At 31.3% G+C, this 19,314-nt stretch overlaps 4 protein-coding genes across 7 annotated transcripts in view; 3 read left to right on the top strand and 1 right to left on the bottom strand.

The window, feature by feature from the left end:
• Nucleotides 1–83: 83 nt before the first annotated feature.
• On the top strand, nt 84–3,149 carry LOC126849772 (DNA primase large subunit-like). 2 transcript variants are annotated; one of them, XM_050591992.1, is made up of 7 exons: nt 84–935; nt 1,183–1,520; nt 1,615–1,842; nt 1,930–2,079; nt 2,221–2,599; nt 2,680–2,841; nt 2,931–3,149. In XM_050591992.1, exons 1-7 carry the CDS (start codon nt 782–784, stop codon nt 3,017–3,019), a joined length of 1,500 nt encoding a protein of 499 aa, XP_050447949.1. In that variant the 5' UTR covers nt 84–781; the 3' UTR covers nt 3,020–3,149. The 2 variants fall into 2 exon arrangements, with proteins under 2 accessions (XP_050447949.1, XP_050447950.1); XM_050591993.1 differs by lacking the exon at nt 2,931–3,149 and having other exon boundaries at nt 2,684–2,825.
• Nucleotides 3,150–5,213: 2,064 nt separating this feature from the next.
• LOC126849767 (palmitoyltransferase ZDHHC8) lies at nt 5,214–10,711 on the bottom strand. Of its 2 annotated transcripts, none has more exons than XM_050591977.1 (9): nt 10,232–10,711; nt 9,959–10,083; nt 9,692–9,849; nt 9,436–9,608; nt 9,129–9,341; nt 8,917–9,061; nt 8,064–8,278; nt 7,825–7,995; nt 5,214–6,561 (listed from the first exon to the last, which is right to left on the bottom strand). In XM_050591977.1, exons 1-9 carry the CDS (start codon nt 10,321–10,323, stop codon nt 5,853–5,855), a joined length of 2,001 nt encoding a protein of 666 aa, XP_050447934.1. In that variant the 5' UTR covers nt 10,324–10,711; the 3' UTR covers nt 5,214–5,852. The 2 variants fall into 2 exon arrangements, with proteins under 2 accessions (XP_050447934.1, XP_050447935.1); XM_050591978.1 differs by having other exon boundaries at nt 9,147–9,341.
• A 1,971-nt stretch (nt 10,712–12,682) lies between these two features.
• On the top strand, nt 12,683–16,472 carry LOC126849765 (ribonucleoside-diphosphate reductase large subunit-like). The gene is made up of 11 exons (XM_050591976.1): nt 12,683–12,859; nt 13,238–13,326; nt 13,402–13,579; nt 13,674–14,034; nt 14,114–14,415; nt 14,553–14,715; nt 14,811–15,199; nt 15,268–15,455; nt 15,572–15,886; nt 15,997–16,182; nt 16,270–16,472. Exons 1-11 carry the CDS (start codon nt 12,841–12,843, stop codon nt 16,312–16,314), a joined length of 2,235 nt encoding a protein of 744 aa, XP_050447933.1. The 5' UTR covers nt 12,683–12,840; the 3' UTR covers nt 16,315–16,472.
• Nucleotides 16,473–18,123: 1,651 nt separating this feature from the next.
• LOC126849792 (rRNA-processing protein UTP23 homolog) overlaps nt 18,124–19,314 on the top strand; it is a 1,347-nt gene continuing 156 nt past the window's right edge. Inside the window, exons 1-3 of one of the 2 annotated variants that reach the window (XM_050592032.1) lie at nt 18,124–18,340; nt 18,504–18,721; nt 18,887–19,314. The exon at nt 18,887–19,314 is cut by the window's right edge and continues 156 nt beyond it. In XM_050592032.1, the coding sequence (XP_050447989.1) occupies nt 18,224–18,340; nt 18,504–18,721; nt 18,887–19,304 (753 nt within the window). In that variant the 5' untranslated portion in view covers nt 18,124–18,223 and the 3' untranslated portion in view covers nt 19,305–19,314. The remainder of the gene's footprint in view (nt 18,341–18,503; nt 18,722–18,886) is intronic. The other variant, XM_050592033.1, reaches the window with a different exon arrangement.

Here is a 19,314-nt window from a genome sequence, read left to right as displayed (position 1 = left end):
CTAGATCGCGTTTGAAAACATCGCCCATGAAAATGTAACTTAAATAATAAAAATACTCTTCTTCATTTGACAAATGTCACAGCCACAAGAGTTTTTTTATCCAAATTGATGGACAAAATTAATTGTTCTAACGAAATACTTTTAAATATTTGAAATATCAAGAAAATTTTTTTATTTAAGATTTTGTGATTGACTTTTTTATGCATAAAGATGCTTTTTGCATGTTATTTTTTTCCTTCGCACAAAGTCCAATATAATACTGCAATTTTTTGCTCTACAATAAGAGAAAGGAAAAGAAAGAAAAGAAGGCAGAATAAAGATCATAAATAAATTTTATCATTATTTTGCTCAATAAATTATATACATTATTCCATTTTAATTATCTTCTTCACTTTTTTCAAGAATTCACAATATCTTAGATTTTATAAAATTATTTTTCCTTTTCTTTAAGTTGCTCTACAACAATAATCCTTCAATCAAATATTCTTTTTCCAAAAATAATTCATTATTTTTACACAATAACAGACATTTTGAATATTTTTTTCCTTTATGAATGAAAAAAGGAAGCGAAAAGTTTACTTCCGATTTAGCAGTTACACGATTGGATGCCAGATCGCCCAGATTACTTTCGTAATCACAATTCGTTGGAAATTTAAATGACAAGTTTAAATGATAAGTGAAATGCCAGTTCTGATTAAAAAGAAATTGATTGATAATTTATATATTTAATTTATTGTCTTATTCTACGTTTTGGATTCTATTAAAATTTTATCTAAGAAATATGATATCCATAGCAAAATTTCAAATTCCTATCGAATGGTCATCAAAAACTCTTGGCGATATGTATCCCCATGATTTGCAATTGTATCAAAATGTTCCGTTTGGAGAGATAATGCTAGACGAATTGCAAGAAATATGTGAAACACGGCTTAAAGGTTAATTTAATATATTTCTCTTTCGTTCACGACCTACTCAGCATTTAACATTTCTTATACTTTCTGACAAATTGCTGCAATATTTCATACATTGTACGTTGCAATATATCAGAAATATTATATGCCGAGTGGGAACTTATATTTCGTAGTTATTATTAAAATATATATCTATATAATTAATATATTAATGTAATAATTTTCTCCAATATATGTTTGAATGAAAAAATATCTTTTTTATTTGTTATAGTTCTTACTTTGGTAGAACGTATACATTTAGAAAAATTGACAATGTCTGTGTCACAACGAAAAGCTGCCTTGGTCAAAGAATTGCACAAGGAAGGCATAAATGAATTTGCAAGGCTGATTAATGGTCCTGGATGTAAATCACATACAGATGAGGATATACGTATCAGAAGAAAAGATCATATATCTCATTTTGTATTAAGATCTGTAGTTGCCTTCAATGCACTTAAAAAACGCTGGTTTTTTAAGCAAGAAACAAGATTGTTCAAATGGAGATTTTCTTCATTAAATAACAAAGGACTCAAGCAGTTTATGCGCATTAATAACTTTGATTTTACACCTGTTGGTTATCATCTGTTATTAAAATATTATGTTATGTTATTTAAATTTACTATTTCTCATTTATCTTGAGTGAATAGTATTCAGTTATTTTCAGATCAGTCAAAGTGAAAAAGAAGATATCAAGGAATATCTTCAAATGTCTTCTTCGCATGTTAGTAACATTGATATTATACAATTTTACAAAGTGCTTTTCATTCATGTAACTAGTTTAGTTAAGAAACGCAAAGTTTTCATTATGAATGGTGAAGCTTTTGTACCTGAAGGAGAAATAGCATTTATGTTTGTGCCATATTTTAAAAGGACTCTAATATCAAGTTTTGAAGTAAGTATTTGTGATGTACAAAAATAATTATTACAAATCCGTTACCAACTATTATAATTTTTTCTATTTTATATTATTATATTTTAGGCTGCACGTGAAGATAGAGCTAATTTATATAATGATGAAAGGTTCATTAATATTTTTGCCAATTTAGAAAATAATATTCATATTGAGAGTAATATACTAGTACAGGATCAAGAGATACAAAAATATGTGTCACTTGATCAGTTGGATAAGGTAAATACAGGATAGGATATAGGATTTGTTTGTTAATCTCTGATAGTTTTATCACTAATAGTGGCAAATGTTTGAATTTTATAACATATTTTGTAATAAATAACATATTAGACATTCTTATAAATGATTATTTTGCTATAGCTTTCAGATAGCTCTTACCCTCTTTGTATGAGAGTGCTTCACAAAGCACTAAGAAAGAATCATCATCTTACACATGGTGGTAGAATACAATACGGTTTGTTTCTAAAGGGTATAGGAATTTCTTTGTCCGATGCAATGATCTTATGGAAGAATGAATTCACAAAAATAATGGACGAGGCAATGTTTAACAAAGAGCACAGCTACCAAGTAAGATTTGTCTTTGGACAAGAAGGTAGTCGACGAGATTATCAACCCTTTACATGTCTAAAAATTATGGAATCGATTGTTGGACCTAGAGATTATCACGGATGTCCTTTTAAACATATGCTGCAGGATATACTTGAAGATGAACTTACTAACTGTGGTTTTAATGCATTGGGTAAGTGTGAACTAGATATTAATTTATGTATAAGAACAATGGATTTTTATTTTATTTGCTTTAATTAATATTTAAACTAGAAAGATCAACAATAATGAAGTTATCAAAAAATGGCCAATATTCTGCAGCATGTAACAAGTATTACGAAATTAAACATAATTGTTTTAATGACACCTTGTTTACACATCCAAATATATATTTTAATAAAAGTGTGAAACATCATACCTCCTATCACTATCATGGTAAGATTTCATTATCTTATACATATCAAATAATTTATTATCATATGCAAAGCTTAATGTTAATGCATTTTAATGCATTAAAATTAAAGGTTTGGATTTGGAAACAGAAGATGCATATCATCAATTATCAAACAAAATACAAACATCTGAAGAAGCTGGTTACTATAAGGATTATTGAAAATTATATTTCATATTGTCAACAGAGAAAGAGCAAATAGCAATTTTTATAAATCTTTAATTATAAATATATATATAAATACTGATTTATTTAAAATATTATTATAAACTAAAATATTATTATTTTGAGAATAATATTTCTGAAAATAGATCAGTGTTTTGATAAGTTTTAATAATATATATATATATATATATATATATATATATATATATATATATATATATTTTATTTTTTTTTAATTTCAGTTTCAAGTCTCATTATCTTCATCTCAATTATCATAATAAAAATGAACAATCATGTAAATATTTATTAACAATGAAAAAATAGGAAAGTTATTTTTAATTCATATACAATTTATTTATACTATAGTTTTAGTTGATTTAATATATTATATATATTTAAATAATTCTCAAAATTATAAAAAAAACGAGACAATACAAAATGTGCATCAATATATTCATGCAATATTTTAGTTGAGATATACTTTAATAATAATAAATTTGTTTATAATTAAATTGATTGAGTTTAAGAACGCAGTTAATCTAACATATAACATGTAATCTTTTCATAATAAAATAAGACTTAAAACAAAGACAGAAAACATTGCATGAAAAATATTGCCACGATACAACACAGTACAATTTACTATGTTCCATGACTTTTATTCTGTAGATTGCTGCAGCGATACGTAAGTACCGAATGGTATATGTATGTACATTTAGGTGATAGAGAAGTATTGTTATATGTACAAATACACCAAATTATAAACATTTAACACTTGTCATACCTTACATTATTACCTTAGTCAATTCATAACGTTGTACCGTTGTCTCGTTAAATGCTATTTTAAGCAAGGCTACATGATTGGAGTACGAAAAATTTTTGGCACAGTTTGTCATCTTAATGAAAATAAGATTCAAAGAGAGTTTTCACGTTAAACGAATTCTAAATATAGCTTATCAGCAGAAGTACAGAAGAAATACTTATAATTCTCGTAATATTGTTTGAAACAGTCGTTATAAGCCAAATGTGTTTCTTCAATCTAAAATATTCGATGTCTGACATTGTGTCGAAATGATATGTGCTGTATGTAACACCAAATTGATTCCACACAAATTCATCGTAAAACGAATGCGTGCGCAAAATTCATTTAATATCACGTTGCAGCCTGTATTAATTTAATATAACCGATATAATGGCTTCTCATACACATATACAATCAAGAAACCGTCATGCAATTTCAAAAGCGGGATGCATCATAAATTTAACAATAGCAATGGATACAGCAATGATTTATGCAATGCGTATATTACAACTTTTTGTTAACAAAATTAAAATAGTTCTTATTTTTTACATTCACGCGCCCCTGTATACATATTTGAACAGTCATCCCTGTACACATATTTGAGAAACTAGAACTGTGTGTACTTTCCACTCTGAAAATGCAATCCACTCATTCATATATTATTTTTACACTCATATTCTCTTTTTCACAAATCTTTTATATAGAAATATGTTACTGGGCACATCCATAAAATCATCATTTATAACAAATGGATCAAATTATATAAAGTCTTGTATTCTTTTTATCATTTACGCGTATAAATATTGTTAAATATGTATATTAAAAATTTGCTACATATTTCACGATTATTTTACACAGAATTCGTTATTCTATCTCGATAGTGACGTAAGTTACTTATATAACCTTTTTTTTTTCTTTTTCAATGGAGACGGACTTCTCTAGTATCTGAAGAGTTAATAAGGATTTATTAAAGTGTGATCCCTGACGCTCCTCCCGTTATAATCATTCACCTTATATGCAATGGAGATAAAATAGAAAAAAAAAGAACAGAAAAGATGATGTTGGATTAATATCATATTCTTTATGAGGATGAATCGTAGTGTCATTGTATAAAAATCTAAACTGACCTTAAATGTGTACTAAAAAATATTGCTTCTGTCAAGCATCGAGGGTCGATTTATCGGTGATGTTTCCAATAAAGTTTAACCTCTGTGCGCTCGGGATATACTTTCGTTGATGTCTCCACGACTCGTTAATTCGGATCGTCAGTCAGACCGAACATTATTATTGTTGACGTAAAGGGACAATTTTGCTGCTATCTGGAATCTTTTTTTTTGTATTAATGACTAAATCGATATTATATAATACGACAGGACATTTGCATGCTGGTTTTTTTTTTGTAAAATGGAAGTTTTTTACTGTCGTATTGTCGTAAGATTCCAATGCCGAAGGAAGAATCGGAAAAACAAAGATTTATCGCATATATTTACTTTGCTCCATATAAATTCACACAATAAATCGCTTATTAGCAAATAAATCGATGGACCGATTTTCTTGCCAAAATTGAATGCTATTTATATATATATACTGTTAATCACAAAATAACTCGTGCGCACGCGCGCGCACCGTACACACACACACACACACACACACACGCACACGCACACGCATATATATATATATATATATATATATATATATATATATACATACATATATATATATATCACTTATAGCGATTCATATCCAGATGTCCAATGCTTGATGTAGCCTGATTACTGTGGTAAGTTCCAAGAATAACGGTGATCCCATGGTGATAATAAAAGAACCAGCCACGGTTTGCATTTTAATTTAACGCTTACGTTAAGCGTGATCTAAATGCATCGATCGCGGAAGAATTCAGACGGATATCTCGTAAACAGTGCTGTACATTTTTTCTTCATTAGAGCGTGAGATACGCAGACTGCTTGGCGGCTCTCGTAAAATCTCCGTCCAGCCGCAGGATAGCACGGAGACGGAAAAACTGGGCTATACGGATATCTCGTAGTTCCCTTCGTATACGCTCGACCGATCTGGTGTCGGTGTTGTCGGTCTCTGCGACGATCTCGGATCATTAGGCGCCGAAATCATTTCTATCGAGTTAGTCATCTCGAGGGCTTTGACGAAGGACATCGGTCGACGTCGAGCGTCTCCCGATGAAGTTGGTGTGGTGGGTGTCGCCATCGTAGCCGCTTTTCGCTTGACTTGCGGCGACTGATGTGGCGGGAAGACTGGCACTCCACCTCTCATAGCTGGATGATACGCCGCTCTGGGTGCATTTGTGGCGTACTGCTGAGTTGTTGGGCTTGTGGGATTCGAGCGATAATAGTCATAGGGCGGGGGCGGCCGTTGAGAGGGCGATTGATGGGACACACCGCTCATCGCTCCTCCACCAGCAGCAGTAGGATAGCTGCCAGGCGAGTTGTCTTTCCACATATAAACACCGCGCTGCGGCGAACCCGCCAGTTCGCGTATGTTATCGACCGTTGTATTATTGGTTCTTGAGTACGGATGATCAGTGCCTTGTCGCACAAGCTCGCTTTCCGAAAGGAAACGCCGCTGCGGACTGTAGCCAGTAACGATAGTACTAGCAGCACTTATTCCTTGTGTATTGTTTCCCTGTTGTCTATCATAATACGCTTCGTTCACTCCTATAAAATCTGGCCGACGAACCTGCGTCGGTGTACCTGGGTTTGATCTGTAAACAGACACAGCGTTTCTTAGGTTTCTCCGAAATCTTCTCAGAAACGCAAAATGCTTTCGAGTAATCGACAAATGCACAGTACAGTGAACCAAGATGAATATGCGAGTGCTTGAGCATTGTAGCCATACAAATACGGCTCTGGCGAGACATACAGGAGAGAGAGCAGCGCATCATTCCTGTTAAAAAATTAGCATCTATTCAAGAAACGTAAAAGATAGCAAATCTAGGAAATGTATATGTTTGTGTATGTCTATGTGGGAGTGTGTGTATGTGTGTAACAGCATATATATTTTTATAACCATGTTTTTCTATATATACAAAGATGTAATATATGCAAGAAAGCATAATTTTAAACTACGGTATGTCCTCGTAGGATGAAGTTCGTGTTTACCTGCAGTAGGTTGCAACATGATGGCAGAAAGCAGCTCCTTGCAGTTACCACCCCCTGCAGTGGGACACAAACTTATCTATATACCATATATCTTGTAGTATATACATGCAGAGACTAATCCTCTACAATATTATTGTAAGCTACATTGCGAAATTTTCCTTTTTGACACGTTCCTTCGTCATTCGGAAGGTGAAAATAATGGTGAACAAAAGAGGAGAAAGAAGAGCAAGAGTGAGGTGTTTGACAGTAAGGAACATAAGGACATCTTGACAAAACAGGCCGACATCGTGCATCCGTTCTTTATAGCTGAACCGGCTGCTAATTTAGAATTTATCCTTTTTTCTCTACGTTGGAAAAAGAAAGATAAACTCTGAATTAGTGGAGCCAGTTCAGTTATAAAGAACAGACTCTGTATTAAAGGGTACAGCAAAGAGGATATTATAAGAGGAATATCGTTCATTTTGTATATTGACAGCGTGCTCAAGAGATGCAATGTAACTATTACTAGTGTGGCGCTTCCCTCTTGCTCTCTACACTGAGATAATTTTGTGCAATGTGAAAATCGCGATATATCGCGAATATCAAGAGATATGTATACATATGTCTCATAATTAAAAGTATAGTACATCAGAAATTGTAATGCAAATATTTAAATATTTTAAGAGCCGACCAAGTATAAGCACTCGATTAAAAAAAACAATTTCGTTATTTTTGTTTTACATGTAAATATATTTACATTACGATTGAAAGACATCTTTCCAAACTTAATCGAGCTATATATATATATATATATATATATATATATATATATATATATATATATATATATACTTTGTTCTTTTTCAGATGTATAAAATGTGATGTACCTTCGTATAGGACTGGATATGGCAAGTGGAGTAGGTACTCCAATAGCTTTGATGCGTTGCTGCATCGTTGGACTGGCGCCACCCGGACCACGTTGAGGGACTGTTGCAGGCGAACCACTCGTCTCCGGGGACAACGGATCAGGTGTATGACTTCGAGATCCATTCATCGCTCTGCAAATACAATGTGTAACATGAAAAGAACGTTTCGCACATCAATCACCCATATTTATTACACGTACCTTGGCCTTGGATGTGGACTGCCTCTAGAATAGTGTATTGGATGGCGAAGCTGCGATGGCGGAGGATGCCTGGGAGATTCACTGTTCTCCACAGGTGGCAGGAAGAAATTGCTTTTGGAACCGTGTCTTTGCAAGGGAGGCGTAGGTTCACAGTCGGCGGACTGAGACGCCGTCGGTTCCATGTCCGTATCCGACCCATCTCGTCCAGGAGATAACTGTAAAGAGGAAACCAACATGTTATCATTCAGATCATCTCAAAGGAAATGTCTCAAATAAGAGTATATTATATATACATATATATATATATTGTGATACATTACACATTTTCTATGGACATTAGGATCAGCTTATGGGATGGAAATGGGATATGTGCAAACCATTGAAAGTCAGTAAGAACATTTCAAAACTCTGGACTGAATGGAACTAATAGAGGAGGTATCATCGCTGTAACTCAAACTCTATAGATATCATAAAAGAGATATATAAAAATATTTATATATTAATATGTTCGTATAATATAATAATTTTATAGTAAAACACTAAAATATAATACTAAAAAGCACTAATATTATAAGAAACAACTGGCAAACAAGATTGCTAATAAGTACATTTACTAACATACTAACACTATATTACTAGCCATGCTTAAATACATGCTTCAAAATTGCATATAAGCAGAAAAGAGTGCTTAAAACGTAGGCTTTTAAAATTTGTCCGTGTGTTTGTAATTATACTAATAAATAATAAAAAAGTGATACGAGTGTTGATGATAATAGTTCAAGTCCAAGCATTCTGAATCAAAGTCGTCTTGTATACAGAGTAAGAAGACAAGCAAAACTGCACTAGCTCTTACCTTATTGTAAGCATTTGAACTGGCATTTCTAACACCATTGCTGCTATCCATGTAGGTCTTTACCTGGTTCTCACTGCCTATAGTAGATATCTCTGATGCACAAGCTCCACGTCGCTTTCCTGAATATTTATCAGGCTTAAGTAAACTGCAAAACATAGAGAAAATGCATTGTAATAAAGTAACTTTTGTACAGAGAATTAATTTTACAATACCTTGGCTCCTTGCAATACCTTGGGTATTGTGGTCCAAACTGTGTATAACAGCAGTTTTGTAGACAACCACGTGAAAAAGGATTGTAGCCTCCATTAAATTTGCCTGTTACCTGTTCATTAGTGGTTCGCCCTCTGGAAACGAGGACTACATGAAAGCCAGTCAATCCAAAAATTGGAATGAATAAGAGCACTACCACTCCCATGAGTACGAGTCTGTACTAAAGTTAAGGATCTCATAAAAATTGATGTTAAATTCACATACAATTTTTACTATTTTTTCTAAAATTATCTTTCATGTAAAGGATACGCCACAATAGTATTAACTTCACCCAACTGCTGTTTATGTTCCAGTACATAATATAAACAAAGCCCAAATATACTGAGCATATGAAAACTGAGCGATAGAAGAAAAAAGAAGAAATATCTATAATTCCTTCTACCAATACAGTTGTTCACCCATGGGCAGTGATGGTCAAATGTCTAAAAAAAATATATAATTTATTTAAACAAATTATTCATTTGTTTCTCTTTAATAAATGTTAATAAAAGGGAAACATATGTACCTCAATACAATGATTACAGACACTACAATGCGAGCAACGTGGAGGTCGATAAAATTTGCAGGTGACACACCACTTCATACGTACAGTAATGCCATTGATCTCGACGCTCTTATACAAAGGAGCCCGAAAGTCATCCTCCCGCTCTTCGTCAGGAGGTGCTTTAAAAAGGAAAGAAAAAAAAATATTCCGTTTCTGTCATTTGTCACATATGATAACTCACACTATATAAAATACATCAAATATAACTCGTCTTGAATTATGCCATACCTTTCGGTATAACACCAGGATCCATAAATGTTGCCAATGAGAAATTTATCACCACGAAAAAGGTGATGACTCCTTGCAGAGCCGGTACCCACAAACCCCATCGATAGACGTAATAGTTCGAGCACCTGCATGAATGTAAACGACAGCGATGTAGACTGATATTCTTGTCGATGACAAGGTAAAAAAAAAAAAGGAAAAAAAGTATAGGCGCGGAGAGGCTTCCATCCATATCGGACCTCCGACAGACGTGATGCTCGCGCGACGACAACTTACGGGAAGATGAAGAAGAGTGCCGTGGTGCCGAGTAGGACCGTCCACGCAAACGTAGCTGGCAGATATCTTGTTTTCACGTCGCATTTCGGCATCCTGCACGCTCCACGATTCGTGATTCACCACGATTTAGCGCGAATTATTAATGGATAGGATTTCTGCTAGCGGGAAACATGGCCGCGTCCACATCGCTTTATTTGCGATTCGTCCCGAGCCGTGCCGAGAGCACGGCCGCGTAGCCGGTCTAGCTGCCGTCTAAATGTTCGCGACACATGGGTCCGTCACTCGCGCGTCATTCCGGTAAAAACATCCACGGTGTTATTAATATTTAACGGCTCCAGCATACAACGGATCTCCGAGCACACCACCTTGGTGACATACATATATAGCAGTGCATCTCGCTGAATCTCGCGCGACAGCGCGCGTGTCAATCTCCCTCTTCGTCCCCTTTACGCAATATGCAATATCCTTGCGAGTTGCTAGATCAGATTGACTGTAACTTTAATCCGCGTTCACACATTAGCGGTACCAAACATCTTTTCTTCAAGCCCGATATACATTACTCCGCGAATTTAGAGTCCCTATATATAAAGTCCGGCCACTCGATAAATTTTGAAAAAACATGGCGGCGAGGTGTACATAAAGTATAGTGTACAATTATGTTTATGAAATAAAATCTTTTACTATAAATAAAAAAAATTTAAAAAAAAAAGTTTATTAAATAATTAATTTTAATATTTAAATTAAATTAAATATTAAATAATATTAAATATAATAAAATATTTTAAATATAATTAAATATTATTTTATTATTTTTAATATTTAATATTCAAATTTTAATATTTAATTTTAATTTAAAAATTTATTTTTTTTAATGATAATATTGTTATATTATTATAAAGTATTATTATTTTATTATTTTTATTATCAGACCTCTGTGGAGGTTTGATAATACTAAATCATCTGTGATTGGTTGCGGAGTTCGCTTGATACACGCGTATCGCGATACGCGCCATAGGACGTCACCCTAAAAAATAAAAAATGAAAAGTGAAAAGTTTGATATGAAATTACATGATTAATCCCCAAGGAGTGATTGGTATAAGCGGTATCGTTTTCTATTGGTTGGTGGCCATTTGTTTCAAAACCAGAAACAGAGAGAAAAGGAGCAAGCAAGTAAGGGCCAATTTCATCACCTTCGATTAAGTTAAACGACGGTTAAAATCAGCAGGATGGCAACTGAAATGATAAGAATGCTTGGTTTTCTTTCACCTCTATTTTCTGTTGCCACCCTGCTGATTTTAACCATCGGTTAACTTAACCAAAGATGATGAAATTGGGAGAGATCGAAAGAATTCAAGAAAAAAACAACGAAATAAACTTAATATATATATTTACATTGAAACACGTTTGAATTTTGCTGCTGAATATACCATTTCCGCTTTTGAAACAAATGGCGACGATTAGACCGATCACTCCCTGAAGGATCAATACTTCATCACCCTAGTGACCGCAAACTTTTGGATTATCTCTGGACTGTTTTTTCTCGCCGCGCCCTTTGCAAATTGTCGATCTTTTTTAATTAATTTCTCAATAATTATTACAAAAATGCAAAATGATAAAGGACTTTTTTTTCTCGATTTCACTTGTTCTACCTCTACATACACAAGAGGGTTATTGGTCTAGTTTATACCATATATTTTAATACTTACTAAATACTAAATACTTACTAAATATCGACCAATTGCAATTATTTTATTCTTTAGAGAAATGGCTATGATTGGTCAATGTAGTACTTAATACATATTAAGGTTTACTGATGTAAACTAGACCATTATGGGACACCCTATATTATCGCTATATTTGCTGCTATTAAAGGCCATTGCACCTTAAAAAATTTTAGTCGTAATCGTAAAGCCGTAAGTAAATCAACCAATCACAGTTCAAACATTCTTATTATGTTTTTTGAATGTTTGATTGTGATTGGTCAATTTCTTACGACCTTATGATTACGATTAAAATTTTTTAACGTGCAATGGCCTTAAGGCCCTTGCACAATGCGAGGTGATAGCGATAGGACAAAAGAATAACGATAGCGATAAACAATATCCAATGAGAACACTGCATTTTCAAAAAAGCAGATCACTCCATTGGATATCGCTATCGCTATTCTCTACATAGAGCTATTAATGGAGAGGCCATGGCGCGCGCAAAGAGAATCGACAAAGAGAGATATATTTTTCTGTTTCAACTATGGTCGTAGCGCACATATACGCGGTTCGCGCTTGTGCGTTATCCCCTCCAGTGCTGGAGCCGATGTGTTGTCACTCGTTCATTGATCACGGAGCCACAGTTGAGACAGAATATATCCACCTCTCTGTCAATTCTCCTCATGCGGACTAGCCTATACTTTGTATATAGGCAGGGCCTCTCCATTAGTATAGGCTTTATGGCTTTCCACTTCCGTTTCGCGGGCAAAATTTTCGTAACGAATCGTTACTAACGGTCAATTAACGGTGTATTCAGTTTCAATTACTGTTGAATTACTTCGAAAGAGTTGAGCAAGAGTTGTATTACTGATAAAAGTTGTTTCGAAAGTGGTTGAAAAAGAAAGATGCATGTATTAAAACGCGGTAATTTAAAACTATATTTGCATACATTAATTGCTTTCCATTTACATCAAAACTCAGATATATTTCACTTATAACTTCATAACTCAGTTGAATGTTCTTTTTGACCCTGAGAAAATGAGATTCAACTAAGTTTCTACACGATCGAGACCGTGTGCTTTAGTGAGTCTAATAGACTCACATACAAAAATAAGATTGATCTGCATTGTCACTTGCGCATTCCTTTTACTCATTGAACAATTGACATTTTATTTGAGTATAAAATACTCACATAATTGAGTGACTCAGTATCACTTGGGTGCAAATGAAAAGCAACTATTATTTAACAAATCCTTATCATTCACTGATTTTCCTTTAAACATATCTTTTATTTATTATTAGATGGACGTAAAGAATCTGTTCATTTCGATGAAATAACTGCAAGAATCGAAACATTATGTTATGATTTGGATATGAATTATGTAGATCCAGTAAGTACTTATTTATATTATGAAATATATTTATATTATAAAATAAAGAAATTACAATTTTAATATTATTTATAGTCTGCAATTGCACTTTGTGTTATATCTTATTTATATTCTGGAGTTACAACAGTTGAATTGGATAACTTAGCATCTGAAATTGCAGCAAGTATGATCAATCAACATCCAGATTATGCAATTTTAGCAGCTAGAATTGCCATATCGAATCTGCATAAAGAGACAAAAGAGATTTTTAGTGGTAAGAAATATATTGGTATAACATGTTATTATTTGTTATTGTTATTATTATTATATATTATTTGTTGATATTTATTATTTGTTATATCATGCAGAAGTAATAGCTGATTTATACCATGCAAAAATCTCTACAAACAAATGTTTACCTATAATTAGTGAAAAATATTATAAAATTATTCAAAACAATGCAAACAAATTGAATTCTGCAATAATATACAACAGAGATTTCAATTATAGTTACAATACATTTAAAATATTGGAAACTGATCATTTATTAAAGCTAAATGGAAAAGTTGTTGAAAGACCACAGCATATGCTAATGCGAGTTGCTATAGCTATTCATGCCGAAGATATTGACAAAGCTATTGAAACCTACAATCTTCTGTCAAAACAATATTTTGTATATCCTGCACAGACATTAGATACTGCATGTACTGTTAAGCAACAAATGGCTAGGTGATTATTAATTTTGTTTTAAAAAGCAACTTTATTAAATATTATGTAACATGTTCTTTAATGAATAATATTCTTACAGCTCATTTCTGTTGACAATGTCTGAGGATAGTATAGATGGAATATTAGATACATTGGAAAGAGCTGCTGTTCTTTGTCATTATAATGGCGAAATAGGATTCAATGTGCATTGCATTCGGGCAAAAAATACACCTATAAGAGGCACAGGTGGTGTGTCAAATGGATTAGTACCTATGTTGAAAGCATACAATACATCTATTGCAACTGTTTCTAGAAGAGGCAAAAGTGCAGAACAAATTACTGTATATTTAGAACCATGGCATGCTGATATTTTTGAGTTTTTGGATCTCAAAAGGAGTATTGGTTATTATTTTTTTTGTTTTCTTTTACACTTTTTTGACACACACACGTGCACGCACGCGCGCATACACGCACACACACACACACACACACATTTATATATAATATGTACATAAATATGTTTTGAATAATTATTATAGGTGAGGAGAAATTGAGAGCTAAAGATATGCTTTATGCATTGTGGATTCCAGATATATTTATGGAACGTGTTTTTGAAGATAAAGTTTGGAGTCTGATGTGTCCACACGAATGTCATTTCTTAAATGACACATTTGGTGATGAATTTGGAATGATGTATACAAAGTAAATATTTATATTATATATGATATTTTGGATAGTACTTAAAATTAAGTTATGCAATATTTATATAATTTATGAAATAAATGTAATATTTATAGCTGTGAACTAGAGAAACGCTTTCGAAAACAGATTAAAGCCAGGGATTTGTGGAATCTTATCATTCAGACACAAGTTGAAACAGGCACACCATATATTGTTTTTAAAGATCATTGTAATCGTAAAACAAATCATCAACATCTGGGCACAATTCAATGCAGTAGTTTCTCCACTGAAATTGTTCAGTATTCAGATTCCAACGAGATAGCTATGTGTAATACAGCTTCAATCGCTGTCAATATGTTTGTAGATTCTACCAAAAAAACTTTTAATTTTAATAAACTTAAAAAAATTGTAAAAATTGTCACTTATAATTTGGATAAAATGATTGATAATAATTTGTATCCTCTTCCGGAAATAAAATTGTCTTGTGAAAGACATAGAGCTATTGGTAAATATTTGTGTGTATGATTTACATATGTATATGATTTTTTTTTAAATCTGTTTTCAAAACATTAGGTATCGGTATACAAGGATTAGCAGATGCATTTATCTTAATGAGATACCCATTTCAAAGCAATGAAGCTAAAGAACTCAATGTTCAAATTTTTGAGACTCTCTATTATGGTGCTCTAGAAGCAAGTTGCGAACTAGCCATTGAGAAAGGTCCATATGAAACATATGAATTTAGTTCAGTTAGTATGGGTGTAAGTATTTAATTAAGAAAAATATTGTATCTTTGGTTGTTGACTTTACTAACTTTACTAATTTTACACATGAAAGTTATTGAAATATAAATCATACAATTTTGCTTTTTTCATAGCTGTTACAGTATGATATGTGGGTACAATTTGAACAGCCAACAGATTTATGGGACTGGAACGAATTAAAGGAAAAGATTGAAAAACATGGTGTGCGCAATTCTTTATTAATATCACAAATGTCAGATGTTTTTATGGCACAAATGTTAGAAAGTAATATATCAGTTGAGCCATATAGAAGCAATATATATGTGATACACGCATTATCTAAAGAATTCCGATTTGTCAAACCACGTTTGTTGCGGGATCTAATTGAAAAAAATCTTTGGGATGAAAACATGTGTAATAAAATCATTAATAATAACGGATCTATACAAGTAAATAGCCATTATTTAAATTAATAAAATAATCCTATGTTATATAAATATCTTTAAAAAGATATATTTTGGTATATTGAAAAATAAATTTTTCTTATATTTGTCCATAGGATATTGATGATATACCAGACGAATTAAAACTTCTGTATAAAACAGCTTGGGAAATGCCGCAAAAAATTATTTTCGATATGGCTGTTTCTCGTGGACCTTTTGTTGATCAATCACAATGTTTAAATGTTCACATGACTGATCCATTAGAAAAGCTTACATCTATGCATTATTATGCTTGGAACTGCGTAAATATAAAAAATATATATATGTATATATATATATACATATTATTTTTAATTATGCATTAATATCCAATATATTTTTATTTATAGGGCTTGAAATCCAGCATATATCGCATCAATGAATCTAAAATATGATAAAATAAATAATAAAAGTGATATGAGTTCAAATAAATTCAAATAAAAAGCATAAAAAATATATATATATATAAAAGCTAAAGTATGAATGTATGAAATTGAAATGTATAAAATTGAATGATTGTATGAGTTTTTCCACAGAAAAATAAAAAATAAAATTGTTTTTGTAAATTTGTTCTTTTTTTTTAATTATTACCATAAGAAAAGATAATATTATACTATTTATAATTAATATATACAGAAGGAAAGTGAATAAATGATATATATATATATATATATATATATATATATATATATATATATATATATATATATGCATACATACATATATGTATACAGGGTGTCTGATAATAATCGCCCCATTATAATGTGTAGATAGAATGGATTAAACCAAGCAGGAAAGTCCTTTATCATTTGTTTGTATAACGCTTAATAAAAGAATTATTATTGAGTAAAGTCTGACCAATTATTGCTGATCTTTAGCCGTGCGCACATCGGTGAGCCACGTGGTGTGCGTGAGCGTTCAGCTGCACAGCGCGATTCACTGATTACGGATGGGGTTTATTGTTAGCCACCCTGTATATACAAAGTGTCTGGTAATTTTTCACACACCTGAAATGTGTAAGGGTAGATTGTCAAACAAACGGTCAAACAAAAAGAAAAATCCTGTACTATTTTTCTCTATAATGTTTAATAAAAAAGTTATTATTGTGTGAAATCTGGCCTATCATCGCATGTGTGCATGTGTCCGATTGGATCTATGTCCAATCGAGCCTGTGTCCGATTGGACCTGTGTCCGATCGGGTCTGTGTCCAATTGGGAAATATTGTCGTGTCCGATCTGTAATGTGTGCAATCGGAATTCATTTGGTCCGCTCTATACACGAGTATTGTCCCAAATGATCTGGGACACCCTGTATATGTTAATATATTCTTAAAATTAATACATTAATACATTAATTATAATGTTAATTATATTAATTATAATATTAATACTATATTATTATTATAAATATTAATGTAACATATTCAGAAGAAATAGTAGAATAATCTATGAAATTTTAATGTTTTTGTTAGTATTTCGATATACATACATCCTTAAATAATATAGATAAAAAATGTCAGCGCCAATTTCAATAAACTCATATGTTTTAATAAATATATATTGTATTACATGTGTTGTATTTTATTTTATTTTATTATATGTTGTATTATTGTATTATATGTATTATATGTTGTATTGTTGAATATTTATTAGTATAGTGTATCAAATAAATCGATAAATATTATTAATAATATTATTAATTATATTATTAATATTTATTAAAAATATTGAATGTTATTAAATATTATTATAATTATATATTATAATTAAATAATATAATATAATATAATTATAATATAATTATTATATTTTATTTTAATTCCTTAACAAATATAATATTTAATTTTAATATATTTTATTATGTATACTTTACGTATACATTTTAAAGTTGTTAAATTATATTTATATATTTACAAATATATAAATATATATTTTATATATTTATATATTTATATAATTTATATAAATATATATTTTATATATTTATATATTTAGATACTTTATTTCTGATAAATTTCTTTAACATATAGACAAATAATGTCAAAATATCTATGACAGCCGCCAACACGAGTATCATTGACGTGAACTTATGCGATATAACGCGCCAATCAAATTTAGGCACACTTTACCTCGTCGCATCGTCCCACAGTGGTTTCCCTCGTCTATACCAGAAGTTTATGCTCGGCCTCTATATTTTCTATGTCTATGATTCTACCATAGTGGAAGAGTATAGCGTGAAATGGGATACGAGGTTACATATGCTTCTTGAATAATTTTTGAAAAAAAGTTTAGTTGAAATTCAAAAATGACTTTACGAAATAAAAAAGCTCGAAAGAATCTTGGATTTTATGTGAACAATTACAAATTTCATCAACCATTTCAAATTCTTATTGATGGTACGTTTGCATTCGCGGCATTACAGGTTAGCTTTGTGTATATATATATATATATATATATATATATATATATATATATATATGTAATATGTATACACTATAAATTTTCAATTTTTGATGGGAAGATTTCAATATTAAATTTATATTTATTTGTTATTTTTATATTTTCTATGCTTTATTATTTTTCAGAACAAATTCAACATACAGGAACAACTTAAAAAATATTTTCAATCGGAATTAAAGCTATTAACAACATCATGCATTATTTCTGAAACTGAAAAACTTAATATTAATGGTGCCACACAAATAGTGAAACAATATGCTATACATAAGTGTGGACATGAAAAGAAACCAACAAGCGGTTCAAAATGTTTATTATCTATGATAGGAAAAAATAATAGTTCAAGGTATATATTATGTGAATTTTTTCAAGTATTAAATATATATAATTATGAAGAATTAGCTATATATATATTTGAGAGAATATATATATATATATATATATATATATATATATATATATATATATATATATACATATATATGAAGTTGTTTATGAAATTATGTTATAGATATATTATTGCAACGCAAGATCGTGAGCTTCAAGACAAGTTGAGGTTAATTCCAGGAGTTCCTTTAATTTATTTACATGGAAAAACACCTACACTAGAATCTCCTTCGGAAGCAAGTCGTAAAGACGCAGAAGTTATGCAAAAAGACTTAGGTATGACTATGTGGCAGAAAGAAAATATAAAGATATTACAGGAGCAAGCAGGAATAGTCCAAGAAAAAGATGGTAAATTAAAAAAAAGGAAAAAAAAGGGAGGGCCAAATCCACTTAGTTGCTTAAAAAAAAAGAAAAAATCAGAAACAATAATATCAAGCAAAAATAGTACAAAATCTGGTAAAATCAGAAAAAGAAAGATTAAAATAGCACCATACATTAAAGAGGCTTTAGTAACAGAATTGAAGAATAAATGTGGGGCATAAAACTATGTAC

The sequence above is a fragment of the Cataglyphis hispanica genome, chromosome 5, assembly GCF_021464435.1.
Source record: "Cataglyphis hispanica isolate Lineage 1 chromosome 5, ULB_Chis1_1.0, whole genome shotgun sequence".
Lineage (NCBI taxonomy): Eukaryota > Metazoa > Arthropoda > Insecta > Hymenoptera > Formicidae > Cataglyphis > Cataglyphis hispanica.
The sequence above is the reverse complement of the archived record's forward strand: the minus strand, read 5'-3'. Positions and strand labels throughout refer to the sequence as shown.

What these genes read in the sequence shown, in the direction of transcription:
- LOC126849772 (XM_050591992.1), top strand. Translation starts at nt 782, where the DNA reads ATGATATCCATAGCAAAATTTCAAATTCCTATCGAATGGTCATCAAAA. An exon ending in ATGTGAAACACGGCTTAAAG is followed by an intron (nt 936 to 1,182) that starts GTTAATTTAATA and finishes TATTTGTTATAG; the next exon opens with TTCTTACTTTGGTAGAACGT. An exon ending in CTGTGGTTTTAATGCATTGG is followed by an intron (nt 2,600 to 2,679) that starts GTAAGTGTGAAC and finishes TATTTAAACTAG; the next exon opens with AAAGATCAACAATAATGAAG.
- LOC126849767 (XM_050591977.1), bottom strand. Translation starts at nt 10,323, where the DNA reads ATGCCGAAATGCGACGTGAAAACAAGATATCTGCCAGCTACGTTTGCG. An exon ending in GAAGTTAATACTATTGTGGC is followed by an intron (nt 9,342 to 9,435) that starts GTATCCTTTACA and finishes ACTTTAGTACAG; the next exon opens with ACTCGTACTCATGGGAGTGG. An exon ending in AGTCCACATCCAAGGCCAAG is followed by an intron (nt 7,996 to 8,063) that starts GTACGTGTAATA and finishes TTGTATTTGCAG; the next exon opens with AGCGATGAATGGATCTCGAA.
- LOC126849765 (XM_050591976.1), top strand. An exon ending in GTTAAGCAACAAATGGCTAG is followed by an intron (nt 14,035 to 14,113) that starts GTGATTATTAAT and finishes ATATTCTTACAG; the next exon opens with CTCATTTCTGTTGACAATGT. An exon ending in ATAATAACGGATCTATACAA is followed by an intron (nt 15,887 to 15,996) that starts GTAAATAGCCAT and finishes ATTTGTCCATAG; the next exon opens with GATATTGATGATATACCAGA.